A 23,212-nucleotide genomic window follows, 5' to 3' on the forward strand; every position below is an offset into this window, starting at 1 on the left:
GCCCAGGGCATTTGTTATACAGTAAAACCGGACCCTCTGCTCAATTTAACACGGCCTACAAATTAGGCTGGCAGGGCAAGGATAAGGGTCTCATACCACAGGTGTGGGCTGAACGGGCCTGGGATACTCTATGATAAAAATAGACCCTGCCTCATGATGTGTACAGCCAGCCTATAAATATTTAATTTATGCACTAATTGTTATGGCAAGTGCCTAGTAGCCAAGTAATTTTATGATCTATGTGATGTCATGAGAATTGCCTTATGGCGAAGTGATTTATGATCCGTGCATTTTTATCAAAAGTGCCTAGTGTCACAGTAATTTATGTGATTGTGGTCTGTGTGTTTTTATGTATAATAGAACGGATATTTTTATGTAACCTTGTTTGGAGTCTCTTTTTGTGGTATGCCTAGTGTGTCACTGATGTGTGTGTGTTGTGCAAACGCTTTACACATTGCCTTTGGGACAAGCCTCGCTGCTCTGCCAAGCTACCAGGGGGATGAGCAGGGATTATCTTGGGTGTGTAACTCCCTTATCCTCACTAGACTGGTGGGTTCTGCCTGGCTTAACTACATACCCTAGCCAACCAGAAACCCCATTATAACACCATAACTTTTGGCTTATTAGGCCTGATTACCACACTATTGTAACTTAGAGCTGTATAGGTTTCGGAAAATATTTTTATGAACTTGAGTTCCTGGCCAGCTGGAGGAACTTCAGTGAGCCACTGGTGTATCACCAAAGAAGCTGCCTCCCTCTAAATATTACTTAAAATAATTGAGGACACTGGCAACATTGCAAATGAGTTCCATCCCTAAATCCAGAGCAGGGGCTGCTCTATTTTCAGCGCGAATCTGTTTAAGGACTTCAGGTAAAACAGCAATTGAGGGAGTACCATGGATGATAGTGTAGATTGCTGCAAAAACAGTACCCCACGTATTACACTCCTTAACAGGGAGAACCATACCAAGTGGAAGACACATAGTGAAAATTAAAAATGTATCATGGGGCCCTGTATGGGGAAACACTGCCTCAAACTGAATTTCTCTTTGTGCAATCTGAAACAGAATTTAATCCCGTTAGTTAGGGACTTTTCCCATAATGGCATTAATGGTAATAGGACTAATTGCAGGCATAGCTAGCTGAGCCTGACGAGCTTGAGGAGCCCTAGCTGGGACAGTAGCGATTTACATCAAACATACTGAATCAAACGGTGATACAGTCTGACCAAATGGTTTAAAGAGCAAGCGTGTCACGCTGGGGTAATGCCTTTGCGTTAGGATGAGGCGTATAGCCTGCTAAGACTGGCCAGGTAGCCCTTTCTTTATTGAGAGGACCCAGTCTAACTTTTTGAACAGTATGTGGGAGGGCACCTTAGAACCAATTATGATGTTGCAAGTCAGTTAATGGCATTTCTAAATATTCATAAGGTTTATAAGCAGCTGGAACTGCAGCCTCAGGGTATTTGTTAAATGTTAGAGAATTTGCATTGGCTGCTGGAAAATCAACCCAGAAATAAAAGACCTCACATCTGTAACTTCGTGTGCCTCAACCATGAATGTAACTTCTCCAACGCCTTAGCGAGCCTATGTCTAGTTAAGTGTGCAGTTATTGCTTGTCTGCAATCAAGAGTAAGGATTGCTGGTAGCAACATAATTAATGAATGGAGTTCAAAGAAAGGAAAACACTATAGGGGAAACTCCTTTTAAACAATCAAGTTTGATTAACATACAGAGATAAATAGGTGCTTTCGATTAAGCTGAAAAAGGATCAAACCCTTCTCACCACGGATTTCTCTCTATAGAGGTAATAAAAGTGTCTTGGACACATGCAAGTAAACTACTCAGAAGATCCATTAAATATGTTAAAAAAACTTAAACATTAGTGGCACCATGTTATATGGTTTATACGAATCCAGTAGAAATGTGTATTTAGAACAGCAAAACTTCATAATACAGAGACTGAATCTTTTTATATAATTAGCAAATGATGGTATCTTTGGCTAGCTCACATTACCCCTTCTAAACTCCTAACCTTACAGAGTTAATGATGTTGTTAGTAACCTCGAACATGACTCTAAAATTCCCAAGGAATTCATAGAAACAGATCTAAGCCTTTCGTTTGTCACTTATGCATGTCCAAAGTGTCACCAAGAAAAACTATGATACTGCATTTTCAAATGCTTATTGAAAAGCTCTCATCTTTGTAAATAAAACATGAACTGTGATTGTCAGAAAGATAAGATACATTGTTATTAGCGTTATTAGAATGGTTAAAAATAGGAACAGTTCAACCATGTTAATTGTTTATTATGTTACTAAGATTACTCCTATACGTTACTAATTTCTCTATGCTAAAGAGAGCATGTTAGGAGTACCCATCTGCCAGGCCTATTGGAATAACCAACCCCATACCTTGGGACTGTATGTCAGGAAGCTGGCCCTAGTGCATTAATAAATGCACCCAAACTTGAGGGTGCAAACCTACTCACTTCTTCTTGCATGGCTATCTTCCTTCTCAGCATGATGTGCAGGGACAGCGGAACTGCATCTCAGTCACAGCTTACAGCAGCGTTCCATGATAATGCTGGTGGGAAGTGAACTTCTCACCGACTTCAGCATGGACACTGTTTAAATAATAAAACGGCACGCATATCACACTCTGCCAAGGGTGCAGAACAACGTCTGTAATTAGTCTAAACCAGAAGACTACACTCCTACGAGAAAATAAAAATGAGGCATCGTGTTCTCAGTTGTGCGACCCTGAAACTAAATGTGCAGACTACAGGGCTACAATGTAGAGCAGAAGTAAATGTGTGCATGGCATATTCTCACATTAGGGAAAACATGTGCAAACCACTATTAGAAAACGATGCAAAATTAAAACAAAAAGCTAAAATGGAGACTAAATGTAAGCTATATAACACTGGCCTTGGTGCAGAAAGATAGCTTAAGAGTGCCCTTGAATGAAGGAGACAAACTACTTAAGGGCTGATCCCACTAGGGTGAACCTCTGAAGATCATTGATTAGTATGAAATGGTTGGGCTTATCAAAAGAAGCAATGAGGGCCAACTGCAAGAACACAATACCTAGAGCAACGTCAATGATGTGTCCTATTTAAAAACTTGCCTGAGGTCAGTCAGAAGAACATAAAGTAGCAGTGTGCAGGTGCAAGGCCCCTGCACAAAGTATTTTAAAAATACAAATAAAAAGTAATTCTCAAAGGGGGGAGCAACAGACGGGCTTTGGTGTGGGAGGCAGAGAATCAAGTCCAGTAGCATTGTGCATCTGGATTATTTAAAGAATGTATAAATAAAAAATGGGGAGGGGTAGGGGAGAAATGGAGAAGAGCACAGGAGAGAATGCATTCCTATGGAGTGTTAAAATTGAAGAAAAATAGTTCCCTTACATCAGCAGTGAAAGAACCCAAGTTATACAGTAAGAAGATGGTAATTATGAAATGCTCCAGAGATGAAACAATGGGCATGATTCTCAAAGAGCCTCCACACTCGTACTGGCGGCCCCGCAGTCGTGGGGGAGTCTCTGCACTTGGGGCTGAATCTCTGCAATGAGACTCCCCCACAACCGCGGGGCCTCTGCCATGAGTGCGGAGGCTCTTTGTGAATCATGCCCAATATGTCTTCGCCAAAACTGTTTATAGACGAGACCTGAGAATGACACTTTTGTTGCTTTTGGACCTTACGAAATTTTGGCATGGTATGTTGGGTGCTGCTTCAGCCTGTCTCTCCTTTTTTCAGGATGTTATGGCAAACGATCAGTGGAGGAGGGTACAATCGAAGAACGATATCAAGCCGCCTTGCAGATGGCTGAAAAATACTCACGACTGTATGAGGCTCTGCTTCAGAGATACCAAGAAGAAATTCAAAACAAAAGCAGCCTCTCAGAGAAGCCCGACCAGGGGCAACAGCCGCCTACGGGACCCACTATGGTAAGACCCATCCCTTCAAATGACCTCTCTCACTAAAAGCTCATCTGCAATGGCACATAATACCTAATGCACTCAGGACTACCAGTATTATGTAACCCGAATGACCTGTTTATGCGGTTTATGTGACAAAGTTCTATAATTCATGCAGCAAAAAACCTAGTTACGTGGCACCTTATTTTAATCTTTTTGAGCTACAAACATAATTTTTTGTGACCTCAGCAAGTTAGGCTTTTATGTCGCAAATTATGTAGCCATCGTGGTAAATCAATAATTATCTGGTAAATGATGCAGCCACAGCATGACATAAATCCACTGGCCCGCCCCAGTATCCGTTATTTTATCAACGATTTATTCACAAAAGTTGAACAAGTTGTATATACTTTTATTCTAATTAGTGCCCATTGTTAGCTGCAGTTTAAATAAAATAGTTTTTGTCAAGATAACTACCCCCAAATAACCCAACTTAAATATGGAATATAAAGAAATACCTAACAGGTAACGTGTTATATTGTCCTAGCTTACCATTAAGTGGTTCTGGTGTCATTGACAAACCATTTGGCCTCATGGGTTATGATCTCACCATAACTTTGAAATGGCAATATCAAACAATATTAAACAGTGTAACAGTAAGCAGTGGCGGTCGCCACTTGGCAGTTCTGATTAGAACCACATTTCTATAGGGAACAGATGTTTGGGTTTCCTAATAACTTCGAGGCTGTTTGACTAACTTTCATGAAACTTTGCAAACAAAAGTCTCATCCACCTCAGCTCCTTCCTATAATGTTATGGGGTGATCCGTTAAGCGGGGGTGTAGAAAATAAGGGGGGGCCCAAAACATGCTTTTCTGAAGCAATTATCCCTAGGAAAATTGAACAGAGATTCAGAAAAAATGGAATTTGGACGAAAGCGAGGTCTGTACCCAGGAAGTGTGATTTTCATGATTTGGTGTAAATCAGTTGAGTAATTTTGGAGAAATTGAGGTTCAAAATTCATGCATATTGTATGCATTTTGGCCATTTGTGGTGCATGGTTACCTGTCCACAAGGTCATGAACCAATCCCCATACCATGCACACCTTTCATTCATAAGCTTTTGGCATAGTAGAGTATGGCTATAGTCAATTACTTTACGTTACAAAAATTGTAGAAATTCACAGAAAAAACAAAGTTTGAAGTGACTTTATAGTTAGGTAAAAATGTTGCACTTAATTGTTAGTGCTTATAATAGTCTGCCACATGGTGGTGCTGTTTGTCTCATTTAGTTAGGTGAAAATGTCCATTAACAAAAAAACATTTTACACTTTGCACTTAATTGTCAGTGTCTGTCACATGGTAGTGCTGTTTGTCTAATTTAGAGACCATCACAACAATAGTTAATTATTAATTCAATATACCTTAAAAATTAGTCACCCCTCCCTTCCAAGCCATTCTTATAGCTTTGTGGGCCTGGAACAGTCCAAATTGTCACACTTGGAAGAGTGTGATAGTAGTTGTCTTGGTGCTGTTATTGGCAATGGTGGCAAGGGCAATGGGTGGTGCAAGTTGCAGTGGGCTCCAGACAAGATCCATGGCACTGTTTTTTCACAAATGAGCACTGACTAAAAGAACACTGAAATTCACCAGTTATAGTTAACTGAAGTAAAACATGGTTGAACGGAATTTGGCAGAAAGCTAGATAACCCCAGATAGCCTGCTTTTTGTGATTTGGTGTAAATCTGTTCAGTGTCGTTTTTGAGAAATTAAGGTTTAAAAAATCTGTGTACATTTCACGCTTTTTGCCTGTGCACGGCTTGGAATGCCTACCCACAGGGGTTTGGGTGCAGAGCCTGGCTGATGGCCCACAGTGGTCTGACCATGGTCAGAGGCTCGCAATATGCTGGTGGTGCCCCTGCGTCACCACCAAGCATATTATGAGTTTTTTCACCGCCACACTTTTCATGGCGGTGAGCCCACAATGAAAAGTGTGGTGGTGAAGAAACAAAGTGGCTCCAACAGGGCTGGGGTTGCATGCAGGGGGGCACATGGTGTACCCCTCTGTCTGCATGCACCCCCTGTTCCAGCACACCATGGAGTTTACAAGCCATGCCGTGCTGTCCCACCACACTGCCTTTCTAAACCTCTCCTCCTATGATCCTTTAAAAGGCAGCGCCATGGGCCAGCTGCCGCAGGAAAGGCGGCCCAGATTACAAATTGTGGTTGGTGGTGGAGTTTAGCGGTGTGGGTGCGATGTGATGGCATGCCGCCCCGCTCCCACACCGCCAAACCCATAATGAGGCCCCAGGTTATCTGCTCTATAGAATATTAGGATTTGTTTCTCATTATTTAGGTAGTCATGTAAAATGAAAGGTTCCTCATTATAGCTAATAGTTAAATGTTCAGGTGTGTGTATATCTCGGTATCTTCTTGGGGCAGATGGGATCTCTTTGGTAGCTTTTTAGTTTGTGCAATTAAACATTTTAAAGTGGGGATAGGTGATAGTTGTGGAAAAGAATGCTAGATGCAAGTATACAATATTCAACAACCAATATTCTAACAGGACAACATATAATCAATCACAAAATATTGTGCATAAATATGTATCAAAAATCTTTTTATTTTCGTGATGTTTTATCATTTTTTCCCCAAAGTATTACTTATTTACTAAAATTTTTCAATGCATCAAACAATTCATGACAATACCTTCAGGGAGGACATTGCCATTATATGCTTACGTTCATGTTCTGTTTAGATATTTCACACGTTTCTGCAGCTTTTCCATTGGGGGTGTCTAGCAGGTGCTGACTTTTCTGTTGGTTGAAAAATAAAAACCTAAGTTTAATTTTAAATGTTTATTTGTTGGTAGTTTCTAGAGTTTGAGATCGTTAGGTTTAGTTTTGCTTGCTATTCAAGTGAGTTTATAGTTTTTTTAATGAATTTATGTATGCTTTCTTTCTGATATCTTTTTGCTGGGTTGTGATAGTTGATATTTTCTGGCAGTTTATCGGTTTTTCACCTTGTAGTTTTTTCTTTTAGGAAGTCAATGTAAAAAGATAGAAGTTGAGCAGTGTTTTACTAGTTAGGGCTTGATTCCGATGTCGTTCGGAAGGCCTCCGAGTCAGATTTGGCTTTCCCAGATCCGATTCTTAGCCCTTGTTTACGACCGAATCATACACAGGTCTGAACGACCAAGTACGATGCCAAGATCGCGTACGCGCTGACCGAATTGTTTCCGGGACACAATCCTTTCTGTACGACTCGTTCATAGCCAAATTGTGCAGCGCTATGGAGCCGTATTCCGACCGAGTGAGTACGATGCACGATTCGGACAGCCGCTTCACCCTGGTCTCAGCGAGACAAAACAGCTGTAAGAAGCGTACTTCGGGTGGCTTAACAGGCCCCCCTTCACCTGGGGCCCTCCGATTCTATCACGGGGTGTGCCCATGGGTCCCCCCCGATCCAGGCAAGCACAATGTGGCGGGCACCATGGGGTGCCCACCACAGGGTGTACACTTTTCTCCAACCACCCCTTTTCTGCTATGATAGCCTGTGTATTCGTTTGTACACGGGCTCCCATATAGTTCAATGGGAGTCCGAACACACCGATTCCGTAAGCATATACGGCAGCATCGTACTCGCTCGTTCGGACTCCCAGAGCACGTCTCGCTTGGAAAGTCCTCCGGATCTGAGTCTTACGGAGGGCTTTCCTAGTGAGATTGGAATCGGGCCCTTAGTTGCTATTTTTTTTTTTTTTTTTTTTAATTAGTTTTTTATTTTCTTAGTAAACAGCAGTACAAAACAACAATTGAATACGCAGATTTCTACAGTATAGAACAGTGCAATAGCAATCACCAAAGACAACCTCTCAGGAAGCATTTCCCCAACACTATATATCTTTAATGTCCACCTCCCCGTGCACACACCTCCGGGCCTCCCCGCATCAGTCCGAGTCCAAGGCCTCATCATCTTGATCTGAGGGCGGGTCACAAATGTCACCCCTAAATTTGTTCCACGCCCCCCATACTTTACTCCATTTACGAGGGCAACCCCGCCTGATAAAGGCCGACCTTTCCGCAAACATGGCATCGTCCATGCCGGCTCCCCATGTGGTTAGCTTCAGCAATTCCCCTGTTCCCCATTTTTGGGCTATGTTGCGCTTGGCTATCATAATCCCTAGCGTAGCCCAACCCTGCGCCTGGCGCGTGAGGTCATTAGGTTCCCAGATATTCAGTAGGCAGCGTCTAGGCTCCGGCACCAGCGAGACTCCTCCAGACTGCGACAGCGTCCGCATCACCTGCTTCCAGTACTCCTGGAGTACGGGGCATTCCCATATGGTGTGGAAGAAATTTCCCACCTCCCTGCAGCCGCGCAAGCAGAACGGATGTGGCGCACTACCAATGCTGTGTAGAGTGTGTCTGGTGTAGTAGGAGCGGTGCAGAATACGGAGCTGTATGAGCCGGAGCCTCGAGGGTATGCCCGCCTCTCGCGGTGAAGCCAGCGCCTCCCGCCACTCCGGGTCATCAAATTCGCCCACATCCCTGGACCATTTCTCGCGGAGAGGACCCATTGGGTCCGGTAGGTTGTTGACCAGCTTACGGTATGTAAGCGACGTGGCCCTTTTTGGCATGTAATCCGTTAACAATCTGTCCTCCAAGGGCGACGCCTCCGGTACTGTCGCGCCAGTCGCCATTCTCGATAGCAAGGCGTGCTTGATTTGTGTATATCGGAACCACTCGGAGGATGCCAGCTCGTATTGCTGTTGAAGACGCGCAAATGTAATTATTTCACCTTTGTGCCACATGTCGCCAATCGTAGAAATCCCGATGTTGTCCTAATTTTCAAAGCCCCTGCTGCTTCTAAGCTTTCCGAGCTGCTTTGTGTCCCACAGAGGTGTGAGTGGGGTCAAGACCCCACGCCACCCTAGCTTGGCTTGCGCCGCATGCCAAATGGCGACGGTCTGCCGAAGCGGACCGATGAGCGCTGGAGCCAGTTTGCCGTCATACAGGGGTGACCTTAGTTGCTATTTAATGTTTTTAAGTTTAATAACATTTAAGTTTTTGTTTAAATATAAGCTTTACTTATGGTTTGGCAGTTGTTTAGATGTATATATTTCTTCTAGTATTCTCTGGTGAGAGAGTATTTAGTGGTTTAAATAGGTGTGCACTTTATATTGTTGATTTAATGGTTGGTTTGATTTTATTGGTTAAAATTGTTTATAGTTTTAGTTTATTGGTTGGTTAAGTTTGGATTTTTTTTAGCAATTGCGTCCTTCTATGGTAAACACTAATTAAGGTTTTATTTTTGATGTGTGATGTATAGTTTGATAGTTTTGAAAATAAATGTATTTATATATATATATAAAAATATTTTGTTTGTGGTTTAAATATTTGTAGTTAATGGCAATTTGTTTTAGAAGGTGTATTGTTAATATTTTAATTAAATAAGTTATTGAGGTGTACGTAAATATTTTGCTGATCTAACATGTTTTTATTTAATTTAACTATGTAGTATGAAATGTTTTGGATTTATTTGGATTCATTGTTGTATGTAAGAAGTGTAAGAAGTGTTGGTTTAAATATATATTCATGATAATTTATGGCCTAATTACAAGTTGTTGGTCTTGCAGCGTGCTGCCATGCCAGCACCCAGCTGTGAGACTGCCAAACCCATAGCCTGACTGCTCGCCGTATTACAAGTATAATCCTGTTGGGCAGTCGTGCAACAGCAGTCCCAATGGCTGTGCCTTAGCAAGGTATCGCCGTAAGGAGCACTGCAGCCAGTTCCTGCACGGGCAGAAATGCACAATTTAGTGCATTTCTTTCTGAGCAGGAACAGGGGGTGCACAAATAGAGGTGGGCCACACCATGTGCCCCCCTGCATGCATACCCATTTCCCAAGGCATCAGCCCCCTGAGTTGCTTCACCACCATCCTTTCCATGGCGTTGCTCACCACCATGGAAAGGGTCGATCGACGGTACCACAGTGGCACTACCAGCTAACTGCTGCATCACTGCCACAGGATCAAGGATCCCAGTGGTAGCAGTAGTCCAACTGCCGAACCTGTAATACGGCGAGTGGACTGCCAGTCTGGTGGTTCATGGATCGCTAACACAGGTTCAGTGGTCCAATGGACTGCCGAACTCGTAATGGGGCCCTTAATTATTTTGACGATAATATTGCAGCCGATATTGTGTGAATCAATATTTTAGACATATCATATGTTTAAGTAAATGTAATGATAATTTTGTTTCCGATGTTTTTGTTTTCGATATAGGTAAAAATCGAGATTTTTAACAACGATATTTGTGTTCTCAATATTTGTGGTTTTACTAGTTAATTATAGGAAGCCAATATTTTTGTAATCAAGATTTAATTTGTGATATTTTTGTGTTTTGTTATGCATAGATATTTTATAGGAGATCCCTTTCACCAAGCCTAAGCCAGTGCCCTGTTCTGAGAGCAGTTTTCACACCTCATTTAGGTCAAGCACTAGAGAGGCTGCTGCTGACAGGCTGATACAAATTAGTCTCCAAGAGCTTCAGGCTGGGAAAATGTAACTCTCTAGAAGTTACTTCTCCTAAATACTTATCAAAAATCCAAACTTCGTCATTCAATTGAATTTTTTATTAATATTAAAAATAGTAGTTGAACTATTACACTAACTTGTCCAAACCTCAGATAGCAAAATTAATATTTTAATATGTAGTTTTCCTCATAGCACAGCCAGAGCCTTCAACAGTAAAAACTGTTTTTGGGGGTGTGGTACTGTTGGGACATGGCAACATTGAATTTCTACCATGCTTAGGGTGACCAGGCATACCGGATTCGCCCGGACCGTCCCGATTGTCCAACAGTTGACCTGGCAGATTTCAGTAAAATTGGCTCATGTCCCGGTTTTTTGAGAGGGTACACTGAGAGGCACTTTTTTAGGTTTTCCAAAGCAGGGCTAGTAAGCAGCTGTTATGAGGAAGCATTTTAATTAATAGGTATGATGCTGGTTTTAAAAATTACATTTTATTTATTTTCTTAGGACCTCTTCTGTGTTTCTGTGAGGATGAGGGTTGTCATTCTTTGCCACTTTATTGATGTAAATTTATAGTCCTTCCTCTATTTTTGTGAAATGTCCAAATTTTTGGGTCGCACAATTTGGTCACCCTATACATGCCCCACTTTTAAATACCATGAACCCCACCTTATCACCCACAAGGTCTGCATAGGGGGGTTTTCCTTGTCACTCTCGTGAATGGCATAATAAGTACTTCAGTACATAGGTGCCATTTAACTTTCCATGCATGGGTGTATTTTTGCACAATGTAGTAGGACCTAGTGGGAAAGTTAAATATGCCATTTAGGAGTTACCCCATTTTACCGTATTTTATGGGTTAGAGCAATATCCCAGGGCAGAGTCAAAACACCAGCAGCATCAGTCCACATAAATGGAGTTGGCCATGCACAAATGGGCCCTTTCTCACAATGCCAACACCCTCCCCGACAAAAGGTGAGGAGAAACTCACTTATTCCCTTGGCAGTTCTCATCATCTAAGAGGAAGAATCTGTAAAGGTCATCTGCATTAGTGTGGTCAGTTCCAGGTCTGTGTTTCCCTCTAAAATCAATGCCTTGTGGGAACTAGACCACCTCAACAGTTTTGGATTGGCTGCTCTCATTTGCAAGAGCCACATGAGAGGTCTGTGGTCAGTGTAAACTCTGAAGTGAGTTCCAAACAGGTAAAGTCTCAGTTTCTTCAGTGCTCAAACAATTGTAAAGGTTTCTCTCTCAATGGCACTCCAACTCTGCTCTGTAGGAATAAGCCACCTGTTAATAAAAGTGAAGGGTTGGTCCTGACCCTCATTATTTAGCAGTGAAAACTCTGACCCAATACCATGTTCTGAAGCATCTGTCTGAAAAAACATCTTGCTGAAGTCAGATGCCATGAGGATGGCTGCAGTGCACAGCACCTCTTTCAAGGTGTGAAAGTCTTCTGACGCACTTCAGTCTATATAACCTTCCTGGGATGGTTCTTAGAAATCAGCTCTGTCAGGGTGCCAAAATGGTACCATGCAACATGGCAACCCTTCTATAATATCCTATTAGATCCAGGAAAGCTCTGACATAGGTTTGGGTTGTGGGAAGCTCTCACGCCATAATAGTCTGTCTTTTGGGCTTGAGAAGCTGTACATGCCCCCCACCAACTTGGTGGCCCAAGTACACCAAAGACCCCTGCCCTATCTGGCAATTACCTGCCTCAATAGTTAGTCAGGCCTGGTGCAGGGTTTGAATCTCTTGAGGTATCTTTAAGGTAAGTAAGGTGATTTTGCCAGGTGGATCTAAAAACCACAATATATTCGGATATGCTGCACTAAGGTTCTGCAGCCCAGACAGTAACTGGTTGACCAAGCTCTGAAAGGCAACAGGGACAGTCAAAACTCATATTGTATTGGAAGTGGCCCTCAGGAGTTGATAATGCTGATCTCAGTTAGGGAAATCTGCCAGTACCCAGGGGTCCAATCAAAAGTACTGAGGTACTTGGCAGCCCCTAACCAGCCAATGATCTCATCATTTCTGAGAATGGGGTGTGCGTCAGTGTTGATGATGACACTAATTCTTGTGTAGCCCAGAGTGGACCCCAATTATTGTGTTCACCCTTGGAGTCCACTGGGCTGTACCAGGGACTGGAAGGTTCAATCACCTCCAAGGAACACATCTTGGTCACTGCCCCGTTGACTCTGGCTTCTATCTGACAAGTCGCAATTGTTTTTGGTGCGCTGTTATCAGTGTCAATGACCTGGATGTAAAACTGGATCAGTGAGATTAGTCCAGTAAACTGGCCCAACAACTGGTGTCAGTCGCTCTGCAGGTGCTCTATCACTGTGAGGAAGAGCACTACTTGCTCCAGTAAACCATGTATGGCGTTGAGGGACTGAAGATCTGGGAGAGGTTCACTTTCCACTTCTTCTCTATCAGTCACCATCAACAAAGTCATGTCCGCCCTATCAAAGTGGGGCTTCAGGTGATTGACTTGTCTAACTCACTGGGCTATCTAGGGGTGCCAAAGTCCAACAAGTAGGTATCCTCACCCATCTCCTCCAGCAGAGTGATGGGCCCAGTCCACTTGTCCTGTACAGCCCTAGGAGCTACGGCTCCACAACCCACACTTTTTGGCCAGGTTGGTAATCTATCCCTGTCACCTTCTGATTAACACTGTTTGATCAGCTCGACAGACATCCAAGTTTTTATTAGCATTTCATGTACTCTGCTAACCTGGATCCCATGCCCACCACATAGTCTACAATTTCCTGTTTGGGCTCCTTAAGGGGTTATTTCCACCCTCCTCAGGTCAGACTTAAAGGACCTGTGGCTGGGTGCTAGTTCTGAAGCTCAAATGGGCTGAAGCCACTACCTTCTATGGTACCTGCCTGTAGGCAAACAAAAGGCATGGAAAAGAGAAGTCCCACTTCTGTCTGAGTTTCTCAGATAGCCCCACAATCATGACTTATAAGGTCTTGTTGAATCTCTCCTCAAGCCCATTCCTTTGAGGGTGATAAAGTGCAGTGATCTTGTAGGTAAACCTGCACTCATCTTATCCAGCCTCTAAGTACGCAGGCATGAACTTTTACTCTTAGATTATCTCTTTGGGCAGTACTAGTCTCATAAAGATACTAAGCAGGGCCCTGGTCACAATTAGGGTAGTCACCTCCTCAGAGGTACTTGATACAGGATACCTAGTAGTAGGGTCCATCAGCACCAAATGTGACCTGTTCCCTGAGGCTGTCAAAGTCTAAGGGCTGGATATCAATCTACACCCTCACAAAAGATGTCCAACAATGGGCAGAGGGATTGGCGAGCCTTAGGCTGTCCTCCTGTGGTGCCACTGGCTTGACATATGGTATACGAGAAGCAGAACTCCTTCACCTTAACAGGCATCTGGGACCAGTAGAAGTGGTTGGTCAACCGGTCCCAGGAATTGGTCTGACCCAAATGCCATTCCAAGTGGAAGTCATGGGCTAAATCAAGAGGAATGCCCTGTAACGCTCTGAAATTATCAATCTTCTGGCTGCCCCATTGTTTGAGTCCGTAGCCTCAGTCTATAGAACACACTCATAGATACGATATTGTCAAGTAGAGTAGCTCAAATCTAACACTCACGCCAGACGCCAGCACAGACGCTGGCAGACGCTGGCACAACCACAGCCGAGCGCATCCCCCAGCCCAGAACCTGGGGCTAGGAACGTGGAGCCCAGCCGCCATCAGTCGGCGTATCATTGATGCCTGTAGCTCCCTAGCCCTATCTTTGACCTGCTGACAGTGAGTGTGTGTACGAGTGTGACAGCCATAGTCGGCTGCCACAGAGAGCGGGCCCTCGGCTCCTGCCGAGGTGGCTCGATTAGACCTGAGTGCAGCCTGCGGTCCCCTGGAGCGCCCCCTCTTCCAAAGGGCCCGAAACCTCATGGCAGGCACATCAGGTGGGCATATGTGGCCCTCAGTAGGCAGTCCCAGCAGGCATCAGCTGCCCAACTTGCCTAGTAGGTGGGGGACCCCCCAAACACAAGTTCCAGTACCATCAGTAACCAGGAGCCCTGGAAGCAGAGAAGCACACTGAGTACATGGAGGTATTGTTGCATCGTGCCAGAGGGCGGGAGAGCAGTGGAGGAGAGGAGCGATCAATGATTGTGGCTGGGGCAGCTATTTAGCCTCCCCGGAGAGTCACATCATCAAACCCTCCATAGGAGCCAAGAGGTCAGGTCCACTCCTCATGCCGCCCTTCCCCGCTTTATCCCCGCACTAATTGGCAGCACCACCCTGTGGCAGACTGAGCCTTCACCAAAAACCAAGGTCCCTAAGGAGCAAACTCATCCTAGCCTTCAGTCTGCGGAACTTACCATAATCCCGCTCCGTGCGGCAGTTGGAGGGACCGTATTCTTGTACCCGCATTAGTCCCTGCAGTCAGACCAGCCAACCCCCCTCCTCACTGCACGGAAAGCCCAGAGGAACAGTGAGTTAAAGGGGATGCTTATTCCTCTACTATCTGGACCGGCCCCTAAACTGCCTGGGTATTACTGAGGACCACCAGAGGAGCACAGGAGGGCCAGCGGACAGCAGCAGCAGGCAGGCTTCATCTCAGTTGGGTCCTCCATAGTCCATAGAGAGAAAGGCCCCCTGATACAATCTACACCATTGTTCCGCACCAGGGTATAATTACTCCAAAACAACCAAGGAGATCCTTAATCACTTAAGCCACCCCCAGCCCATATCAGTCACCTCCATAGCTCCTACAGTTGACTGAGTTGAAGACTAATTTTTTCATCAAGATCTACCCTACTAGAAAGGCAAAGGCTGTATTAAGGGCAGCAATACGGGCAGCATCAGAGAGCTTCAAGCAAGAACAAGCGGAAGAGGAAAGTGCAACCAGCCTCAGTTACAGTTACAACTACTGCATGATGAGGTCAGGAAGAGTAAGGAAAGAATCAGTAAAACACCGTAAGAAACCCAGTACAGAATCTATGACAGACCCCACGGATACAGGGGTGGCTTTAATGCCCTCTACCTCAGTGCAACACACCTCGCACTCAGCTTCTCCACCCCAGCTCTTAGACCAGGACAGGACCCCTCGTACTCTTGGCTGTATAACAGTAGTGGAATCAGCAGTGGGAACCCTAACATCACTGGACGAACCAAACACCCAAGACAAGAGATATGGCACAACAGCAGTCACTGCACCAAAAAGGACCCTGGGGGAATACTTTAAGAAAACTGGCACAAACCTACCATCACAAACCTGCCGTCACCAAACAACCACAGTGAAATTACCATATCTCTTACCCACCCCATCCGACCATGCCCGAAAGTAGAACCGGCGCAAATAAGAGTACAGGTCATGATCCACGAGAGACCCAGTGGGCAGGTCCACCGCCTACCCCAGACGGTCTCCCAGAAACAGAAGAAAATTCCACACCAAGTTAAGACCACCTCCCAGATAAGTGATGAAACTCTACACAAATCACTAACTCTCCAATCCCATAATGTACAAGGTTCCTCCCCAATCACCATATCAAGTGAGAATTCTCACTCCAACTCGAAGTCATCCCCATTCCATTTATTCAATATAAAAACTAATACCACTGAACCAACTGGGTGCAAGAATATCCCTAGCCCCTTAGCAGCGCAATGGATCAGGTCTTCACCAGGTAACAGCAAATTACTGGTCCCAATAACTACTTGAGCCCTGTTAGTCATGACCACCCTAACACAATGCACGGTGAGCTTAATGACTGCTCCCCACTGTATCTATCCTTCTTTCAGACTGACCTTAATAGGACCCCGGATCCACATGAAGCCCATGACCTGGCTGTGACCGAACTTAAAGCACCTTTGCCCTAACTTTTGCAACTCTTCAACCCACAGTTACTGCGCTAAACTGTAATTTGGAGAAACTTGACCTCAAAGGCGACCTTTTGTGTACACTGCAGGGATTGACCACAAACTGGAAGCTCTAAACAAACTGATCACAAATGCACAATCCAATGCCAAACTAATACAAGCAGTATGTTGCTGTTCCCCAATAATTGACAGTCTGTCCTCGCTCCCTCAGTTTCTTGCTACAGTACTAACAGAAATTAGGAAATCACCAGCATCCAGTCAGGACCGACCTCAGCTGCAGCATTCACATCCAATGGCCTCAGCTGCGCCGACAGTTCCCAAAGAGCAAAATGTGAAACAAGAAATTAACACAGGCAACATGAACTCTGGTGTCTACACCTGCCCTGCAAACACTCACCCCAGCGGCCGACCCATTGCCCAACAATGAAGCTGCCAACTCGAAGTGTAGTTCTAATCACCAAGATAAACTAGATACTACGGACCCAAAGGTACCAAGGATAGGTCTGCATACCACGATGAAGACAACACTTCCATTGGGCAATGGGGACTTAGCATGTGTTAGCACAGACAATGGTACAACAAATAATCCACCACAAATACAACAGCTGAGCAAAAGGGAAAAACAGATTATGAAAAAAGCGTAACAAGCCCAGTGTCGAGAATCAAAACACAATCAGCAACTATTTTTTAACACATAAAAGCAATCAACGATCTGGCTCGATAAGTACAGCTAGTACCAACAGTAGTCTACCTCTGCTTCAACAACTATCTCCCAAATCAACAGTTGTGCCGACAAGCAACTTGTCAACTGCATCATGTCCCCACAACGAGCCTAGGCAATCTTCCGGGTGAGGCGGGAAGTCACATTAAAGTAACTCAAACATCGGCCCTCAGAAGAGCAAGAAAAAGACCCAAGCCATTTTTTGCTTTGAACCCCCTAGCAACGGGATTTGGAGTTCCAAGACTCCCCCTGAGCCCAGCAAGTAAGATTAAGTTAAAACAGAGAACGTTTGTCACAGAGCAACCGAACAAGGAATTAAACCCAGGTGGCAAGGAAAGACTTCAGATAACACTCGTAAAGAACCCAGATACAGTAAACATGTGTGAAACTGTCCTCAATAAGGTGGTCCATCTTCATCATGGTGAACCTGAAGGATGCCAGCAACGACCACTCATCGTCCAACGGAGAATTGACCTAACACAGAAAAAGGCCAAGAGCACCCTCATCTCCCCAGGACAGGTCCCGGCTACAACAAGCCTTCTCTCTAAATTGTTATTCACTCCGGAGTACGTCACCCAAGGTCCGCACAACATTTTAAATAGAGGGAACATAATCAAACTGTTTAAATTCATTCTGGAATTGTGTAACCTGGAATCTAACGACATAACATCTATTGAATGTATACCCATTAAAGGCAATCAACTAACCAAAACAACACTAATCACATTAGTATCAGAGGCAATAAAGGAGCTGGTACTATCAAAGGCTGATCAATATAACAGCTGGGGTATTAAAATATCCCTTCAAATTGGAACACTGTACCCGTCTGTACTCGTAAAATCCCCGGGTCCCCCAGCAACCCTGGTAATCCTCCCTTCTCAATACTAAAATCGGCCCCAAGTCGAGTCCACGAAAGAAACGATCAACCATCAACAGAGAATTTAGCCATGATGATGGCCGACTGGGCCTGGCTGTCAGCTGCACTGTCTGGGGGTACCCACGATTGAAATAGCATCCATCTTGGCCTCACAGTATTTCTTGGAACATTAACGGCTTTACTGCAAAATTTCAATGACCTGACATGAAAAAGTCTTTAAAAAACTATGAGATCATACTACTCCAGGAAGCATGGTCGGATGCAAGTATCCCAATAGAAGGTTATTTGGAATTCCAGTCCCCACCTTAAGACTGCACAAGCACGGTAGACCCAGGGGTGGCCTTTCAATATACTTTGCTGGCAAGCTAAACATAAACATCAACCAGCTTGCTTTTGAAGAAGACTGGATCACCAGGATCAGGAGCTTCAATTCCATCAAACAAATGCTCCTGATTAATGTATATATCTCACCAAATGCAGGGAGAAAAAGGCTGAATTGGAACACCTGATCTGGATCATGTGCAACCTAACAAGTGAACACTGAAGCACACCCTGTCTAATTTCAGGCATCTTCAACACAAACTTCTTTCAAGATGCCCCAGAAGAGCTTGATATTATATATCAGGGATCAAACAAAGCCCACCAGCAACAGATACACTAAACTAGGAGAATACATGGTCCCACAAATCAGCAGCTTGGCTTACACAACTCTGAACAGCCGCTTTTCCTTGGATACACCCCCAAACTCGCAAGAATAAATGGACACAGACAATCATTCTTAGATTACACTTTATGTAACAACGAAATGTTCTCTTTCACCAACTACAAGCAAGCCCAAAAAGCATTCAGGCAAGCAATATTCTGAGATAAACAAAAAAGGTCCGACCAGTTTTAGTTAAAATAGTCCACGCAAGTAAAAACCCTAATCCAAAGGTATTCTGGTCTCTTGTGAATAGGAGGACACAAGGCCCTAGAGGGCAAAGTAGTGCGTATATACGCGAAAACGATTGGGTGTAATTTTTAACAGATCATTTCAAAGTGACCAAAAATGAAGAGGGACGGTTTGTTAAACCTATACCATCTGCCTTCTCAACCAACACTAACTATTTGCAGCTCCCCCTGGGCACAACACGCCCCAGATCGCCAGGGCAACTAACAGACACGGCCTCCCAGATACAAGTTGCAAACATTACCGAAACCTCATACCAGTAAGATGAGCTTTTGGTTCAGTCATCAAAGGCACCCGAAGTACTGATAACTCGAATGGCACAAATTGTAAGCAACGGCCGGTCGGATTGGGCTCCCGGGCCAAATGGCCTTCTTCAGGCCCTCTACAAGGTGGACATCGAGTTGTGGGCCAAACATCTGGCATCCCTATTCTCCTATTATTGGTCTAGTCAGCATATCACAGAGTCCTGGCATGGAGCCATCCTCGATCCAATCTTCAAAGGGGGTAGGAGATCTGACCCTAAAAACTACAGGATGATAGCCCTTTTGGACATTGAATCCAAATACTACGCTAGCCTGTTGCTCAAAGAGCTGTCATCAAGGGCCACCGCCAATCACCTCTTACCCTTTAATCAGACTCTCTTAGTGGCAAAATCAAGAACCACAACAAACCTGCTTGCACTATCAGTAATGACGGAGAAAGCATTGGCCTCAAGAATGCCACTCCATAGTTGCTTTGTCGACTTCAAAGCGGCCTTCGACTGTGTACCCAGGGGTCTTCTATTGCTTTAACTGCAGAAATGGGGGATCCCTTCTGCTCTCCTAAAGGCCATAAATCCAGCTTCACACTAACACCTTGATCTGTATAAAATTGGGAGATGGATCTCACATCTCAAGGAAAATACAAACATTCTGTGGTGTAAAACAAGGGTAAGTGTTGGCACCTCTTCTTTTTAACATTTTCATCTCAGATTTGCCACAGTTACTTTATGATGTTAATTCCCACCATCCAAAACTATGCGGTACCCGCATAAGCAATCTGCTATATGCAGACGATCTCGTCTTGCTTAGCCACACAAGGGTCGGCTTGCAGAGGCTTCTCGAACAGTTGCTCCCCTACTCAGCCTGCAGCAAGCTGGAACTAAATTTAACATGACAATTACCTTTGAGAAAAGGAAGCTGCAGGGTAGCAATTCAATGGTAAAAGCATTGAAAGCACTGCCTTTTACAAATATCTGGGGCTTTATATGGACTCAAGGGGCACCTTCTCCAAACAGAAGGAAGTGGTCGGGGCAAAGGCTCTGTCAATCGAGGCAGCACTAACGAAGATTGCGAGGCAGTTATCTGGCCCAAGTCTGTCCCACCTTATAATCGTCATGAAAGCCAAAACCTCAAATTATTTATCCTATGGCCAGGAGATTATGCTGGGGAAAGACTCCTGTCTGGTGAACAAGATAATAACAAGAATCTTCAAGAGAGTATGGAGTCTACCAAAATCCTCATCCCCAGCTCAGATAAGACGTGAGTTCGGCCTTTTAGAGCATCGAGGGGTAGGGGCCGGCGCTTTTATCAAGCTGTGCAACAAACTGTGCACTTCAAGCAAAGGAAGCCTGGAGGCTATGCTGTGGCAAGAAATATCAACCAGCCAAGTGGGACTAAAAAACCCCTGCCATCTAGAACACTCATTGCAAATGCTGGACACAATTGAAATCCGGGGAATCAACACATCTCAGCAGGCCCTCAAAATGTACATTAAAAAAAGAGTCCGGTCCTGGTCTTTTCACTCTGATAGGGCACAACTGGCAAATCGCAAACATGCCTGGATGGTTTATCAGGGTTCAAGGCAGGGAGCGCGGTGCGTGCACCTATGCAGTAGCATGGAAAAAAAGATTTTTGGCCCTCAGGATGGGTGAATGGCCTTTCTTGCACCATCTACCAGATTGGCGTTGCTCAAAAGACAATACAATGTGCAGAGGTGTGGGTGTACTTCGGAGTCGATTGAGCACATGGCGTGTGTTTGCCCTGCCTTACTCAACGATCGAAGGATGCTGCTACAGGGCGAATGGAATAAACTTGGTGTTCGCTGTTGCCTCCAAGCCATCTTAGTAGCCATGAACCCAGAGAACCCGATGCTCAATATCCGGTTCACCAAGTTCGTCAAAAGAGCGGCAAAAAGGTTAATGTAGTGGGAGTGCCAGTAACCAAATTTCCATCTTATTGCACTTGGTCACTTCCCACTCAAAAATGCAGTCAGTCTCCACCTCCCTTCTGGACCTACTCGTCAGCAGCCCATGCGGTTTACTGGCTGCTCATTTCATTTCATGGCCCAAGTTCCGCCGAGACACCAGAGTCCTTTTCCTTCTCTATGCAGGGACCATCCTCCTCTTAGATAGAGCCTTAAAGTGAGCGGATCATACAGTTGGACTTCTCTGGACTTGTACCTTGTCCATTTCTTTTACTGTGTTTTAACTGAATAGCCCCTTTTTGGTAACAAAGTCATTCTGCGCCTCCTGGCACATATTTCTTTTACAAAAAAACACATGCCGTTAGCAAAATGATGAAAAATCAAATCTGCTATCAAAGGGGGTTATGTCCATCTCGGAGGCCTGGTGGGACGTGATAAAGTTTATGAAAGAAAGATACCTGGCCACCAGTTTTCAAGGCTGTTATTTATTTCAGCAGACTAAGGAACAATGCTTCTCGTCACTGTACCCTACTTCATTACTTTGTATTATTTAAAACATGTTATGCAACCATTTCAATGTTCAATGGGGCATTCAAAAGATACAATTCTCTTTTTACAGACAACATTTTTAAACATACAAGTGAACATGACTGGAAAAAATGTGAAACAGAAATGTGAAAGTTACATTCAAATCATTGAAAACAATTACACCAGTCTATATTGGTTAAACATGAGCTCTCTCAAAAGGCCTTCTACTTGGCTTCTATTTGGAGACGAGCTGTCTTTGGGGATAAAAAGGAATTCGTGAGTCTCTGTGGGATATATTCGTACCCTCTCCAGAGTCCTTTAAAATTACTATCACTCATAGGACGAAAGAAAAATGCAGACGCGTTTCCAATCCCCATGTAACTTTAGGGATTATCATCAGGGCTGGACCACGGTGTAATCTGTGTAAATTAAAAAGAAAAGAAAACAATATATTTAACACCAATATTGGCCTTGTCTTATATAAGTTATGGCCTTATTGGGGGGTTATCGTGTACCTGTTCTTTTTAGATGGAGTAGTAGAAATATCTGCCTCAACGTTTTGCCCCTTCAGCGAAATCTTCGTGTTTCTGACCTTGTGACCTATATGATAGGAGTTATTGAGAAAGGTTGACTGATTTTAATGTTCCACTTACAGGTATGTTAACGTTTCTGTAATAGCTTACTTGAAATGAAATTAAATGAAATGAAAGGGACACTTGTAAAGCGCATGGCTACCCGGAGGCCTCTCAGCGCTAGGCATGACTAGTAATCAGAGACGGAAAGGTTAGGGGGAACAGGAAAGTTTCAGTTGTTTTTGGAAAAAAGGTGGCTGGGTTCCCTACGGAGATGGAACGGCAGTACATTCCAGAGCTTTGCGGCGTTAAAGGAGAAACGTCGGCCAACGCTTCTGGCCCTCTTAATTCTTGAGGTTTCAACTAAGTGAAGTTCATCCGAGCGGAGTTTCCTACTCGCTTTGTAGGGGAGGATCATGGCCAAAATTAATGGTGGCCCCTTCCCCTGCAAGGACTTATGGATGATGCAGAGGGCCTTAAAGCTAACTCTTTCTTTCACTGGCAGCCAGTGAAGGGAGCGAAGAGCCGGTTTGGCTGAAAGGCGCTTTGACATTCCCAACAGTAGTTTTACCGCGCAGTTTTGGACGGTTTGCCGTTTATTAATTACTGCAATCGGGGCCCTTAGGTAAAGTGCATTACCATAGTCTATCCTTGAGAGTATCAGTGATTGGACTAGGATTTTCTTGGCTTGGGGGTGGAGAAGAGGAAGTACCTTTCTGGCCATTCTGACAGGCTAAAGCATGTCGCAACCGTCTTCCTAGCTTGCACCTTGAATATCAGGTTCTGGTCTAACCAGATGCCTAGACTATTTATTTCGATCTTGGGGGTCAGGGCTGGGCCCATGCATGCTAGCCACATGCTAGCTAGTGTCGCATTTAGGGGGTTGCTCATGATAATGATCTCGGTGTTTTCCCCATTGAGTTTCAGGTGGGACGCCCCCATCCACTTAGAGACTTCAGTTAGGCATGCATTCAGGGCCTCAGGATGTTGTGTAGCTTGGTTCAGTGCTACGACCAATTGAGTGTCGTCTGCGTAGGTCACCATATGGATTCCGAAAGGGGCCACGATAGTTGCCAGAGGG

At 44.4% G+C, this 23,212-nt stretch overlaps 1 protein-coding gene across 2 annotated transcripts in view; it reads left to right on the forward strand.

The window, feature by feature from the left end:
- LOC146822031 (clusterin-like) overlaps positions 1 to 23,212 on the forward strand; it is a 416,491-nt gene that overhangs the window by 301,572 nt on the left and 91,707 nt on the right. For both annotated transcript variants that reach the window (XM_085609414.1, XM_085609415.1), the window contains exon 7: positions 3,759 to 3,949. In XM_085609414.1, the coding sequence (XP_085465540.1) occupies positions 3,759 to 3,949 (191 nt within the window). The remainder of the gene's footprint in view (positions 1 to 3,758; positions 3,950 to 23,212) is intronic.

The sequence above is a fragment of the Triturus cristatus genome, chromosome 6, assembly GCF_964204655.1.
Source record: "Triturus cristatus chromosome 6, aTriCri1.1, whole genome shotgun sequence".
NCBI lineage: Eukaryota > Metazoa > Chordata > Amphibia > Caudata > Salamandridae > Triturus > Triturus cristatus.